The 14,104-nt window shown below is 39.8% G+C and overlaps 1 protein-coding gene across 1 annotated transcript; it reads left to right on the forward strand.

Moving 5' to 3' along the window:
• The first annotated feature begins 893 nt into the window (after nucleotides 1-893).
• cimip1 (ciliary microtubule inner protein 1) lies at nucleotides 894-12,466 on the forward strand. The gene is made up of 4 exons (XM_008115233.3): nucleotides 894-1,082; nucleotides 8,082-8,163; nucleotides 9,316-9,414; nucleotides 12,145-12,466. Exons 1-4 carry the CDS (start codon nucleotides 1,036-1,038, stop codon nucleotides 12,298-12,300), a joined length of 384 nt encoding a protein of 127 aa, XP_008113440.1. The 5' UTR covers nucleotides 894-1,035; the 3' UTR covers nucleotides 12,301-12,466.
• Nucleotides 12,467-14,104: the final 1,638 nt, after the last annotated feature.

Below are 14,104 nucleotides of genomic sequence, written 5' to 3' on the forward strand. Positions count from 1 at the left end.
GGACTTTCCACAGATCTATAAACTGGGTTGTTGTATGTTTTTTGGGCTGCGTGGCCATGTTCCAGAAGTATTCTCTCCTGACGTTTCGCCCACATCTATGGCGGCATCCTCAGAGGTTGTGAGGTATGGATAAACTAGGCAAGGAAAGGAAAAAAAACCCATTAACTGAAACATTAATGCTGGTTTTCCAGTGACAAAGGACTCTTGCCCCACCCTGGACTCTCTCTCTCTCTCTCTCTCTCTCTCTCTCTCTATATATATATATATATATATATATATATATATATATATATATTCCTTTCCTTGCCTAGTTTATCCATACCTCACAACCTCTGAGGATGCCTGCCATAGATGTGGGCGAAATGTCAGGAGAGAATACTTCTGGAACATGGCCACACAGCCCGAAAGACATACAACAACCCTGTGATCCCGGCCATGAAAGCCTTCGACAACACGATATATGAACTCCTCTTGCCTAGTTTTCAACAGACCTCACAACCTCTGAGGATGCCTGCCAGAGATATGGGCGAAATGTCAGGAGGTAGTGATTCCAGCCATGAAAGCCTTTGACAACACATTTTTGAAAAAGAGTTTTAATTTGGAAATGTCCAAGAAATGTCATACCAGAATGTTTTATGTCTTAATCCTCAGAGCAGTAATAGCACCACAGCTCACAGAATCCCTCTGTCCCCACAGCCATGTAGCCTGGGTGGGGACCGTGAGAGTTGGGATTCCTCTCCAGGTTCTGCTTTAAGGCATCACAAGGTCCTGTTGTTTTGCACAGGGATGGTCACTGAGGCATGCCATCCTTCCTTGCCCTGCCTGGCCTTGGCAACAGGCCAGGCCTCCCTTCCCACTGCTCTGCATTCCTTAGCCATCGCCTAGCAACGCCAGGCCACGGCAGCAGCACTGCGGGGAGGCTCGTCCAGAGCTGGACAGCACCAGCAGCCAGGTGTCCGGCTGCAGCCCAACTTCAGGTAGTGCCCATCCTCTGCCCGCCTGCCAAGGAAGGTTAGTCTCGGAGCAGTCCCTGGGATGTCCCAGAAGAACAAGCTCAACTTTGTGGCTGAAGCGCAGATCTGGTAAATGTCTTATTCCCTTCCTTCTCCCCCTTTCCAATGTTCTCATCAGATGGACCAAGCTGGACTTGCTTTCGGACTTAGGTGGGAACCGTATGGCCCTCCCAACCGTCCCAGCCAGGAACGTTGAAGAATTGCAGCCAATTGGGAGCTTAAGTCCCAAACACTGGGAGGACCAAAGGTTGGACACCACTGCATTAAATAGATGCTGATCAGAGCAATCGTAAAGAAATCAGTTCATTTATTTGATAAATATATTTCCCTCCTGCTAATAGGGGACTCAGAGTAGGTCACCAGATAAGGAAAAACGAAGTACAGTAGAGTCTCAGTTATCCAACCTTCACTTATCCAGCGTTCTGTATTATCCAACGCAGTCTGCCTTTTAGTAGTTAATGTTTTTGTAGTGAACAACAACAACAATTTATTGATTAGCCAGTTGGCCTTATCAAGGACAGACAATACAAAAACAACATACAACATACATCTGGTTCACTTAAAATAAAATACAGATATACAGGTGTCTGCCTGCTTGGTGCAATGTAGTTTAGCTAAAGATCTATGCATCAACAGTAGAGTCTCAGTTATCCAACCTTCACTTATCCAGCATTCTGTATTATCCAACGCAGTCTGCCTTTTAGTAGTTAATGTTTTTGTAGTGAACAACAACAACAATTTATTGATTAGCCAGTTGGCCTTATCAAGGACAGACAATACAAAAACAACATACAACATACATCTGGTTCACTTAAAATAAAATACAGATATACAGGTGTCTGCCTGCTTGGTGCCAATGTAGTTTAGCTAAAGATCTATGCATCAACAGTAGAGTCTCCGTTATCCAACCTTCACTTATCCAGCGTTCTGTATTAGCCAAAGCAGTCTGCCTTTTAGTAGTTAATGTTTTTGTAGTCAACAACAACAATTTATTGATTAGCCAGTTGGCCTTATCAAGGACAGACAATACAAAAACAACATGCAACATACATCTGGTTCACTTAAAATAAAATACAGATATACAGGTGTCTGCCTGCTTGGTGCCAATGTAGTTTAGCTAAAGATCTAAGCATCAACAGTAGAGTCTCAGTTATCCAACCTTCACTTATCTAGCGTTCTGTATTATCCAACGCAGTCTGCCTTTTAGTAGTCAATGTTTTTGTAGTCAATGTTTTCAATACACTGTAATGTTTTGGTGCTAAATACATAAATACAGTAATTACTACATAATATTACCATGTATTGAACTGCTTTTTCTGTTGATTTGTTGTAGAACAACATGTTTTGGTGCTTAAATCATAATGTAATTTGACATTTAATAGGCTTTTCCTTAATCCCTCCTTATTATCCAACATTTTTGTTTCTCCAACATTCTGCCGGCCCGTTTATGTTGGATAAGTGAGACTCTACTGTATAGCTAAAACAATCACACAGATGTCCAAAATTTAACATAAAAGCAGTTAAAGCACATTTGAAATGCATTAAAAGGAAAAAAGGCCTTTCATAGCATGAAAACCTTATTCTAATTTATTTTTTCTCATAGGAGAACCCATCTTTTTGAACTGAAAATAATAATAATAATAATAATAATAATAATAATAATAATAATAATAATAATAATTTTTATTTATTGCATTGCTATACTGCTTTTCTCACCCCTGGGGGGACTCAAAGCAGTGCACAATATAATAAATATAATACATAGCAAAAAAAATCAGTGCCACACACTATAAAAGCAATACATAAGATATCTAAATCAGTAACACATAATGTGTTAAAGCATTGAACTTGCAGACCGAAAGGTCACAGGTTTGAATCCGGGGAGCGGAGTGAGCACCAGCCATTAGCTCCAGCTTCTGCCAACCTAGCAGTTCAAAAACATGCAAATGTGAGTAGATCAATAGGTACCACTCTGGAGGGAAGGTAACGGTGCTCCATGCAGTCATGCCGGCCACATGACCTTGGAGGTGTCTACGGAAAACACTGGCTCTTCGGCTTAGAAATGGAGATGAGCACCAACCCCCAGAGTCAGACACAACTGGACTTTACCTTTTAACATATAGCTATGGATTAAAACCCTTTAAAACTAGATAAAACATCATCAACCATGGACATAAAATGTATTAAGACATTTTAATCATTGTGCTAGTCTTGTGGTTGTTACTTAGTTGCTTCAGTAGTACTATCACTTTCTGAACGCCTGCTTGCATAGCCAGGTTTGAGTTGGGTTGTTGTGCATTTTCTGGGCTGTATGGCCATATTCCAGAAGCATTATCTCCTGATGTTGTGCCCACATCTAGGTTTTGAGTTGTTTTCTGAACACTAGGGGGGGGGGATCTAATTTCACTGGGGAGGCAGCCAAGGGGCCACCATTGAGAAGGCTTTGTCTCTCATCCCCACCAGTCACACCTGCGAAGGCAGCGGGACCAAGAGCAGCACCTCTCTGGCCAATCTTAATTTATTTCTTACTCGGCTTGCCTTATGGCTCAAGATGGGTTACAGCAGTGGTTCTCAACCTGTGGGTCCCCAGATGTTTTGGCCTTCAACTCCCAGAACAGCTGGTAAACTGGCCCGGGCTGTGGCGCAGGTGGGAGAGCAAGCCAGTGCAATTAACTGCAATGAATCACTCTGACCAGGAGGTCATGAGTTTGAGCCCCGCTCGGAGCCTATGTTTGTTTGTCTTTGTTCTATGTTAAAAGGCATTGAATGTTTGCCTATATGTGTAATGTGATCCGCCCTGAGTCCCCTTCGGGGTGAGAAGGACGGAATATAAATGCTGTAAATAAATAAATAAATAAATAAACTGGCTGAGATTTCTGGGAGTTGTAGGCCAAAACACCTGGGGACCCATAGGTTGAGAACCACTGGGTTACAGAATAATTAAAATTAAAACACATGAACATTGTAAAATATGACAAATACCACATATTAAAATGTATTTCTGTAAAAGCTACATATTAAAACGTATTTCTATAAAATACATGTTAAAATACCCAAAACAGAGATTGAACAAAGATAAAACCAAGTGAGGAATTGTTATTCCCCTGCTGTTGACTTCATCTCCAAAATGAGAGTGCATCTGTGATGGTTTCAGTCAAAGCAAGGGCAATTTTGCAGCTGCTCAGATGTAGCTGGATTGCAGTTTCCATCATCCTTCACCTTTGGCAGCTAGATCTGATAGAAGCGGCAGTCTATTTGGAGGAAACTGCCCATTCTTGATTTTTATAACGGCCAGTAACCATTAAGAAATCACCTTCCGTTTATTCAATATCATTTGCACTTCTCCAAGTGTGAAAGGCAGTTTTTTCCTCTCTCCTAAAGTAGACCAAGAAATAGAGAAGCAAGGTATTACATTCCATTGATGATCAGAATTATTTCATGACAATACAGTCAAAACTGCTGCCTAAGCTACTTCAGCGGCACACTCCATAGCTCAGTGAAATCAAAGTACATTAACGTCACCAGTTTCATTCCAAGTAATTCATCTTAACTGGATTGTGGGTCAGGCTGCTAACAACTTAAGAAGGCAAGGTTACAATTCACAAATCGCTACCTATTCCAAAACATTGGTTTAATATAATTACTTTAGAGTAAATAAGTGGAAGACTGCTTCAGGGTTGGAAAGGTTTTGTTTCTTAGTCCTTGAAAAGGACTCACTCTGTAGAATAAACCAGCATGTTCATTATTCTTTCTGCTAGCAAAATGCATCATTCTGATGGATGGAGATGAGCATGTACCAGAGATAGGGGTTGTTGTTTGTTGTTGTTTTGTTTTCAAGGACCTAACATGCAGTATGTCTTGATATGTAAAACATACACATATACATATACCTTGCACTTTTCTGGGCATGGCATGGCAGAGATGGAAGACATTTTCTGCTTGGCCCAGCATCATATTCCAAAACTGCAATATCAGAAAGCCTTTGGCATTTGCTGGAGTTTGGTTCTAGCACCCCCACCCCTTATGGATACCAAATATGAGAATGCTCATTATATACCCATTATATACAATGGCTTAGTGAAATGGTGTCCCTTATACAGAGCCGGCCCTAGGTATTTTTCAAGTGTAGGCGAACAGAATTTTGGCGCCCCCCCCCCCCAAACCAATCACTGAAAAATAAAAGCGTTGGATAAGCGAAAATGTTGGATAATAAGGAAGTATAAAGGAAAAGCCTATAAAACATCAAATTACATTATGATTTTAAAAATTAAGCACCAAAACATCATGTTTTACAACAAATCAATAGAAAAAGCAGTTCAATACATGGTAATGTTATGTAGGAATTACTATATTTGCAAATTTAGCACTAAACATTGAACAGGGATATAGGGCAGTGTGGACTTAGATAACCCAAATAGCCCTCAGTATTAAAAAAAACTCTAAAATCAGGACAATAAATAAAGAACAACACTCTGAAAACAGAAGAAATCCAGACAGTAAACAATCAGGGACAGCTAACTCCTCCCAAAAAAAAGATTCTCCCAGGCAAGAAGAAGCCAGGCCTTGAAGCCACAGGGCCATTAAATGCTAATTAAGGTGATTAATTACAACATTCACACCTGCTTCAAAGAAAAGTTCTTTCTCCCACCCTGGACCTTCTACAGATATATAAACCCCACATACCTAGCTTCCAAGTTCCTACAGACCTCACAATCTCTGAAGGCCCCAAAGGTGGGCTTGCGTGGTGCGAAGGTGGGTCTGCGCTGGCCGGAAGGCCCAGCGCGGCCGCTGGAAGGCCCGAAAGACAAGGAGGTGGAGAGTGGTGCCCTCCTCCCAGGACGATGGTGCCCCCGGGACGATGGCGCCACAGGCAAATGCCTATTTCGCCTTATGGTTGGACCGCCTCTGCCCTTATATAAAATGGCAAAATCAAGATTTTTGTATTTTGAATTTTTAAAAAAATATTTACAGGATCCATGGATATGCAGGGCCTAGTGTACTTTACTTTTCTTTATGTCTGGAGAGACTGTAGGGGACAGCAAAAGAGAGCCAGTGGCAGTATTGGAGGGAGGGTGAATATGATTTGATCTCTTTAGGTCACAATTTGATCTTCTCATTAAGGAAGAAGATCAAGTTATAAATAATTTGAAGCAAACAATTCCTATTCCTAAGGCCCTATCACTGAGAATTCAATCTGCTTCAGTTTGAATTATCCCGCATCTCGGACTCCCCTAATCCATATGCATGATCCCATTCTGGGTTCTCCCTTTTGGTCATGCTGTAGGATGATGGAAACTGGAAACAGCTTTTCAGAAAGACAAATTAGACAGATTTCCTTTTTCTGTAAATATCTTCAGGGTAGCTTGGAATCATCAGAGAAGCAAACTTCTATACCAGGCATGGGCAAACTTCGGCCCTCCCAGTGTAATGGATTCCAAGTCCCACAATTTCTAGTAGCCAGTAGGCTGTTGGGAATTGTGGGAGCTGAAGTCCAAAACACTTGGAGGGCCAAAGTTTGCCCATGCCTGTTATATACGGATACAAAGTTTGACAAGGATGAAGCTAGAAACTCAACTTTACAAGGGATGAGTTAGGACAAGTTCATTTTGCCCACTGTGCGCTTGGACTAGTTCTCAAGAAAAAGGTCTTTTTTTCATAACTTGCTGTCTAGTTCTTTAATAACCTGAGGATCTGCAAATTGAATCTGGGATACACATTATGCAAGTTTCTCATCCACTGCTAAGATATAATGACTTACTCCTGTGTTAATTTTCCTCTTGCATGACAGGTTTTCTTCTTCTTCTTGGAAGTCTTCTATATAAAGATGTACAAATTTTCCATTTTTATATTCGTAAATGCACACCTTTTCAATGTCCAGAAAAACGGCTGTGTTAGATTGTTCGAGAGAGAGAAAAACAAAACATGTTGAGGCACCTGAAAATATTAACACATTTATTATGGCATATGTTGACTGGACTAAAGTCCCCTTAATCAGATACACAAAGTGTTAACTAAAGCTGGTACACTCTATCTGGGCCGGGCTGTGGCGCAGCTGGCTAGTAACCAGCTGCAATAAATCACTACTGACCGAGAGGTCATGAGTTCGAAGCCCGGGTCGGGTTAAGCCCCCGACCATTAAATAGCCCGGCTTGCTGTTGACCTATGCAGCCCCGAAAGACAGTTGCATCTGTCAATTAGGGAAATTTAGGTACGCTTTATGTGGGAGGCTAATTTAACTAATTTACAACATCATAAAACTGCCAGCAAAACACGAGGAATGGAATGAGGAAGTACAGCCACTACTGGACAGTGAAGCAACAGCTCCCCCTGTGGCCAGAATCGTGAAGCTGGAAAAAAAATGTTAAATGCCTCTGTGTCTGTCTATATATGTTGTTTGTCTGTTGGCATTGAATGTTTGCCATATATGTGTTCATTGTAATCCGCCCTGAGTCCCCTTCGGGGTGAGAAGGGCGGAATATAAATACTGTAAATAAATAAATAAATAAATATCCATATGGAGAGCACTAAAGTGCTAAAGAATGAGATCAGAAGGAAATTAAAAGCATTACATCTATTTCATTTCAAAATATGTCCAGATTTGGCATTTAAGATATTAAAGAAGGTCTTGAAACCCAGCACAATAGTGAAAGGGTAAGAGAGTTGGTGGAAAGTGGTATGATCGCTACCTTTAAATATCTGAGAGGTGTCCATGTGCGTGATTAAAGCAAAGTTGTTTCTCCTCCTTACAAGAGTAGGATCCAAACCAATGGACTTGAATGATAAGAAAGTAGAGTCCAACTAAATATTAGGGATAGCTGAATTATAGTAAGATTTATTTCCTTAGAAGATGGTTAATTTTCCTTTATTGGAGATAATTCTATAACTCCATACAGACTGAAACAGTTTTATACAACCCGGAATATGTCCAAAAAGTATAACTGAGATCATTAGCCCGAGCCTCATTTGATTCCCAAAAGAGTCATGCCATTGGAACTCCTTAAGCAATCATAACTTTGTCAGGTTATTTTTAAAAACATATAAATGTTTGTATTTTTCTGTATCTATCAGGAAGGATCACATTGAAACAGAACGTGAAGCTGCAAGGAGATGGCCCTCACGGTGGGGTTTTCTGTTAACATCAGTTGAAGAGGTAAAAATAAGTTCTAACTACATTTAACTGCTGACTGCTGAACTTGCTGACTGAAAGGTCGGTGGTTTGAATCTGGGGGGTGAGATGAGCTCCCACAGTTAGTCCCAGCTTCTGCCAACCTAGCAGTTTGAAAACAAGCAAATATAAGTAGATCAATAGATACCGCTCCAGTGGGAAGGTAATGGCATTCCATGCAGTCATGCCGGCCACATGATCTTGGAGGCATCTACGGACAACATTGGCTCTTCAGCTTAGAAATGGAGATGATCACCACTGCCCATAGTCGGACACAACTAGACTTAATGTCAGGGGAAAACCTTTACTTTTACCTACCATTTATATACATTGAGAAAATTAATCTCATATATATGGCCTGAGCGGAATCAATGGCAGATGTCAAGACCTACTGCAACAAGACATATAACTATATCATACACACACATACAATCACACATACAAACATAAATACCTTTTAACTCTAAAGCTTACCTGGAACAATTAATTATCTGTTGATACAATCATTCCTGGTATAAAATGGTGAAAATAGCGGGGGGGTTTAAAAACTTGCATGGTAACAGTTGAAACATTTCAGATTTATGCAGAAAGAAGGACTGCAGAGCAGAAGTTTTTCATCACAGCCTCCACATTGTCAGTTTGGACATGGTTTCCATATAACGTCCTGGAAGTCACAAACTAAATTCGTTCCATTAGTACCAATATTTTTGTTCTATGCACATTTCCACTTCATATTAGACAAGTTGTTGGACAGCTGTATTTTAAGTACTTAGGAAAATAAAGATGCCATTGGCTCCAAAGTTATGATTACTGTATCTGGGAGTAGGTCCCACAGAAATAAGGGATTGCTTCTAAATAGGTATGTACAGTATAATGTGCCAAAAGTTGAGACTGCCTATCTATCCTTCAGATTCAACTTTAAGCTTTAAAATAAGAATTAATTGTCTATATGAAAGGTGAATTTCAAAAGCATCCACAGTTGTATAATAAATAGCCTTGCATCAGATGTCAAGTACAAAGGTGTCAAGTACTGCCATGATGGGAACAGTATGGTATCTAGATAGATATGAGCTATTACAGTGTTATCACAATGCATGGTTCAGTTTGAAGTGCCAATTTATTATGTTCTATTTTTAGTTGCTAAAAGATGAAGAGAAACAACCACCTAAGCCTAAGATTCCTCTTCCACAACACTTACAAATCCGACCTGTGACACCAGTGGAAAAGTACATTAAGGTCAGACAATGGCATTGTAGCTTCAAGTGGAAGAAGAAAAAAATTAAACATAGCCAAATCTATCCTTTTAGTAAGCTATCTAAAGATTCTTCACCAGTTGCTTTGCCATGGTAGTTCTTTAAATAAAGATCAGAATCTTGAGAGCAACATTTTATTTATTTATTTATTTATTTATTTATTTATACCCCGCCTTTCTCACCCCGAAGGGGACTCAAGGCAGCTTACACATGGCACAATGCGATGCCCCAAAACACATAAAAATTGAAGCTTAAAATATTAAATATCTAAAAAATTTAGACATAAAAATTTAAACATTACAACAGTTAAAAATCACGCCAACCAAAAAATCATGGTCTAAAGCCATTCCAAGGTCATTATACATTTTAGACATCCATTCTTGCACTGCACAGTTATCCAAAAGCTTGATCCCAGATCCAGGTCTTCACTTTCCTTCTGGAGCAGAGAAATATAACTTTCTTAAGAGATCTTAAAATATTGATTATCCCGTTTATCCATGAGGATATTATACTAAGCAGCATTAAGCTTCAGGTCCTCAAAGAGGACATACTTACTATTTTCTGGTGAAGAAGACACCCTCTTCTATAGTGAAGAAGTTCAAGTAGAATGTCTTTTAAAGACAGGGGTGACCACCAAGAATGTAGGGAAGGATCCTCAACCTTTTTAGCCTTGAGGGCCATGAGTGATGCTGACCTCATACTTCAAGGGGTGCTAGAATTGCCAGGTCAGAAGCAAAAAGGCTTTGAGATCCATAAGTAAAAGCTGTCACCTAGGGAAGCCCCATAGTAATGTCACAGGGTGCTGCTCCTGATTAAGCACAATACAATCAGTATCAATAATAGTTGCTCAGAGCACATAATTTAACTAATAATAGAAAAAAATAAATTTAAAAATATATTTATTGCTGGAAATTAATTATTGTGGACCTTTGGTAACCACTTAGATACAAGGGGCCGAGTATATCCCAATTTGTGCACTGAACTGAAAACTGACAGATTTTTCCCGTTCTGTTTTTAACATTTTTGCAAGTACTGCTTTTAAGAACATGTGGGATTTGTAGTCCAATATGAAAAGTTATCCAAACTCTGCTTTGAACAGAAAGCAGTCTACAATTCCTGTTTCAAAGCAGCAAATGGTGGGGCAGTGGAGCAAGAATACAATTTCCAAGGCAAAGCTCTCATTTGAAGTTACTTCATTGTTACTAACACCGTGAGGACTGGAGAACGGGGTTAAGAACCTGGGATCTGAGAACCCTCATTCCCTGAGATCTAGAAATATGAACATATGCATCTCAGAAATCTTCTTTTCTTACTGGAAAAGTGTGGCAATAGCCATGTAATTTTTGCATTTTTTCACTAGCATCCTGATTTTATGGTTTCTCTTCTGTGTCATGAAGAGGAAAGCTCATACATCCATTCCTCTGCATGAGTCAGACAAGGAATTTTAACCCCATTTCCGCTGCCAGCCTATAGAGCTGCTGCGTGGAAATAGAAGAACTTGAACTCAATTGTCTGCATTGTTCAGCTCTGTGGGTGGCACTTAACTCCCTGAAGAAGAAGAAAGGGAAAAGACAAGAAAGAAGAGGGAATAATTTCAAAGAAAGTACTCCACCTAGATACTACAAATATTTTCCAGGCTTGGCTGAGGAAGAAAGCGAAAGGTTTCTGGCAGCAGAACAGAACAGAAACATTGCTTTCCCAGTGCGTATTTCTCCACTGGATAAGTCCCCAGATGTTAAAGTAATACATAGAGAGCACTTTCGGTGTGTTTTCAGTGATTTAGCCAAAGTAGTCTAGCAGCCAAGGCAAACAAGAGGCAGCTTCAAGCTTGGGGTTTCCCTATTGTCCAGCTAGATTAGTTACTTATTAACACATGTCATTTTTAGTAAGATTGAAAGAGATTAATTATTGTTCCTGCAAAAGACATCTTGGTCCCTAATCTTTCATGTGTTTGTCCTTGAATATCATCCTCCCTTTCCTATATAAATGAAACCTGTTTGACAGAAGAGATTTCTAATCAGTTACTTTCAGTTGTTGGAACTAAACTGACTGCATAGTAATCTTCTTAGTTCGGTATAAGTGATGTATAAGTCCACACTGCAACATTGTAGAGTGTAGACCCAGAGGCTATTTTCCACCATGTTTCGAGTCCTGTTAGAACCACCTGAACCCTCCAGAGATTAAAACAAATGTTTGCCATCAAGTGTTTTCTAGAGCTCAGGAAGTCCCAGAATCATGTCCCATATTTTCTTTTTTGCTGAAGCAGGTTCATGGGGGTATGGCCCTCCAAGCTGTCCTGGAAGAAGCTAATGTGACCCTGGACCCATCTACACTACCATACAATGCAGTTTGAATCTGCATTATATGGTCGATGTAGACTCATACAATGCAGTTCAATGCAGTTTCAAATTGTATTATATGGCAGTGTAGATGGGTCCAGGGTCACATTAGCCTTCCCGGACAGCTTCCATAGTTGGCCATGCCTGCTCTAGAGAGGACAGAAAACAGGAACTTATCTTGCTCAGTACTGTTTGCCATGTTTTTTCATCCTAGTCTGTGATTATAAATTTTTGCTGCTGCTGTTATTTATTGTGCTATTTTTTTTACTTCTTCTTTGTACTGTTTTTAATTTTGTTTTTGTAAGTCTTTTTGTAAGCTGCCTTGACTTTTATTAATATCATAAAAACCGGGATACAAATGTCCTTGATTTCAGATCCATCCATCTCCACCTGTCCCTCAAACAACCCAAGGGTTTATCGGATGGAGGTCAACAGTACCAGGGCTGGAACTTGAACGTTATTATCAGATCAGAAGCAATAAAGGTGCCTTTTACAAGGACCTCAAATGGCCGAATGAACCTACCGACTAACTTTAAGAAAAAATGCCAATGCCTTTCCATCTTTCTTTCCCTTTCTTTGATTACCTTTCACCTAAGAACATTTTCAGCAAGTCATAATGCATAGGTGGAAATAGATACTTAAATGTGTTTGTGCATCATTTCAGCGGTACTGTACATTAAAGTATATTACAGTTAAGCATGGTTTAGTCTTGTTTCATTAAAACTAGCAGTATCCAATATAAAAGTGCTTATTATGTTGTTTTGTTAAGTAAGTGCTGCTCATGAATTGCAAAGATTTGGAAGCCCCAGCCTATGCTTAATAAATTATTCCTATGTCAAGCTGCTATTCCAGGTTCACTATTATCTTTAGGGGAGAAATGTGGATAGGGAATGTCAATGTGAAAAGAGAGATAAGATCAGAAGAGATGGAGGAAAAATGAATTACCAACATAAGTAGACAATGGGATTCTTTTTCCCACAGAGTACCAGTTCTACTTTCCATTGCTCAATGCTATGGAATCCTGGGATTTGTAGTTTGGTAAGTACCAGTACTTTCTGGCAGAGATGACTACAGACTTTCCATGATTCCATAGCACTGAGCCATGGCAGTTAAGGTGGTGTCAATCTGCATAAATTCTACGGTGCAGATGCATCCATGGAGGTCCTACTATAAGATAACTTTATCACATCATTGTAATTGCCTTCACTTACATTATCTGAATTAGCATCCCATTATCTGGTAGAAGGAGAAGACCATCAGCCAGGTTTTCCTCACTTCCTAAGACCTGAGTCACAGTGAACCACTTCCCTGTCTCTGCCCACAAACACTTTATTTGAAAATTTTGTTGTACTTCGCTCAAAAACAACTGACCTTCTCTGCATACTTTCCAAATAACAGGGAGATGATTCAGAGTTTTTGGAAAGATTCCTCAATGAATGAGAATGCATACAGAACACATCCTTCCCCAGAGCTCAACATTAGTCAAGGAACATGTTGATAGCCAGTCTTTATCTGGTATTTATTGGTTGTGTAGCAAAACCCCAGAAGGACATTAAAGTTCTTGTGGTTAATTATTAGTTGAAAAATTGTGAAGTCTTGGCTTTGCCTTTCCCTCTCCTTTGCTACAGTTCCCTCTGTTTAGGTTTCCCAATAGTGTAGATGCCTCCATTTGTATTAGTTTTTGGGTGGACAATAAAAATCCCCGTAGAGGCCAGCCTTAGTTGGCCTGTTCCATTTGCCTGTTATAGGGCTTTCTTGCTAGATTCCTTTTATTTTCTGCAACAGAGCTACAGTCATTAGACGTCTGGTTATCCAGTCCAAAACATGCATCTTTAGCACTAAACTCTGCATTTAGAGACAACAGAAGCTTGTGGTCAGCCTGAGTTTCACAAAGTAGAAGATCACAGCTTATAAGCACCATCTTATAATCCATCACTTTACATCAGAGGCAAAAGACTTTCAAGGATTCCAGAGAGATGACTGCAACCAGCAAAATCTCCTTTCGTAATGTATTGTTTTAAGCTATTTTACAATAGTCCTGGGTGGAGTTAGCCCTTTGTTCTTCCTGCTTTCAGTAAATTCATTTGGTTATCTTTTCACCATGCCTGAAGTGCCTCTGTGTGTTAAGGATCTTGATCTTATCAGACAGTATACAGATAGCCTCCGAGTAAAGCCAGACACCATAGTTTTTCTAAAGGCTCAGGCGTGCCATCACAAAAATCTTTGGGAAAGCATTCATGAGAGTTGAGGGAAATCAGGTTTATGGTTTGGTTTTTGGGAAGCAATAATAACATCAGAATAATTGGAAAAATTTCCCTTCCCTTCAGTAAGAAG

This window comes from Anolis carolinensis, chromosome 4 (genome assembly GCF_035594765.1).
Source record: "Anolis carolinensis isolate JA03-04 chromosome 4, rAnoCar3.1.pri, whole genome shotgun sequence".
NCBI classification, from domain to species: Eukaryota; Metazoa; Chordata; class Lepidosauria; order Squamata; family Dactyloidae; genus Anolis; species Anolis carolinensis.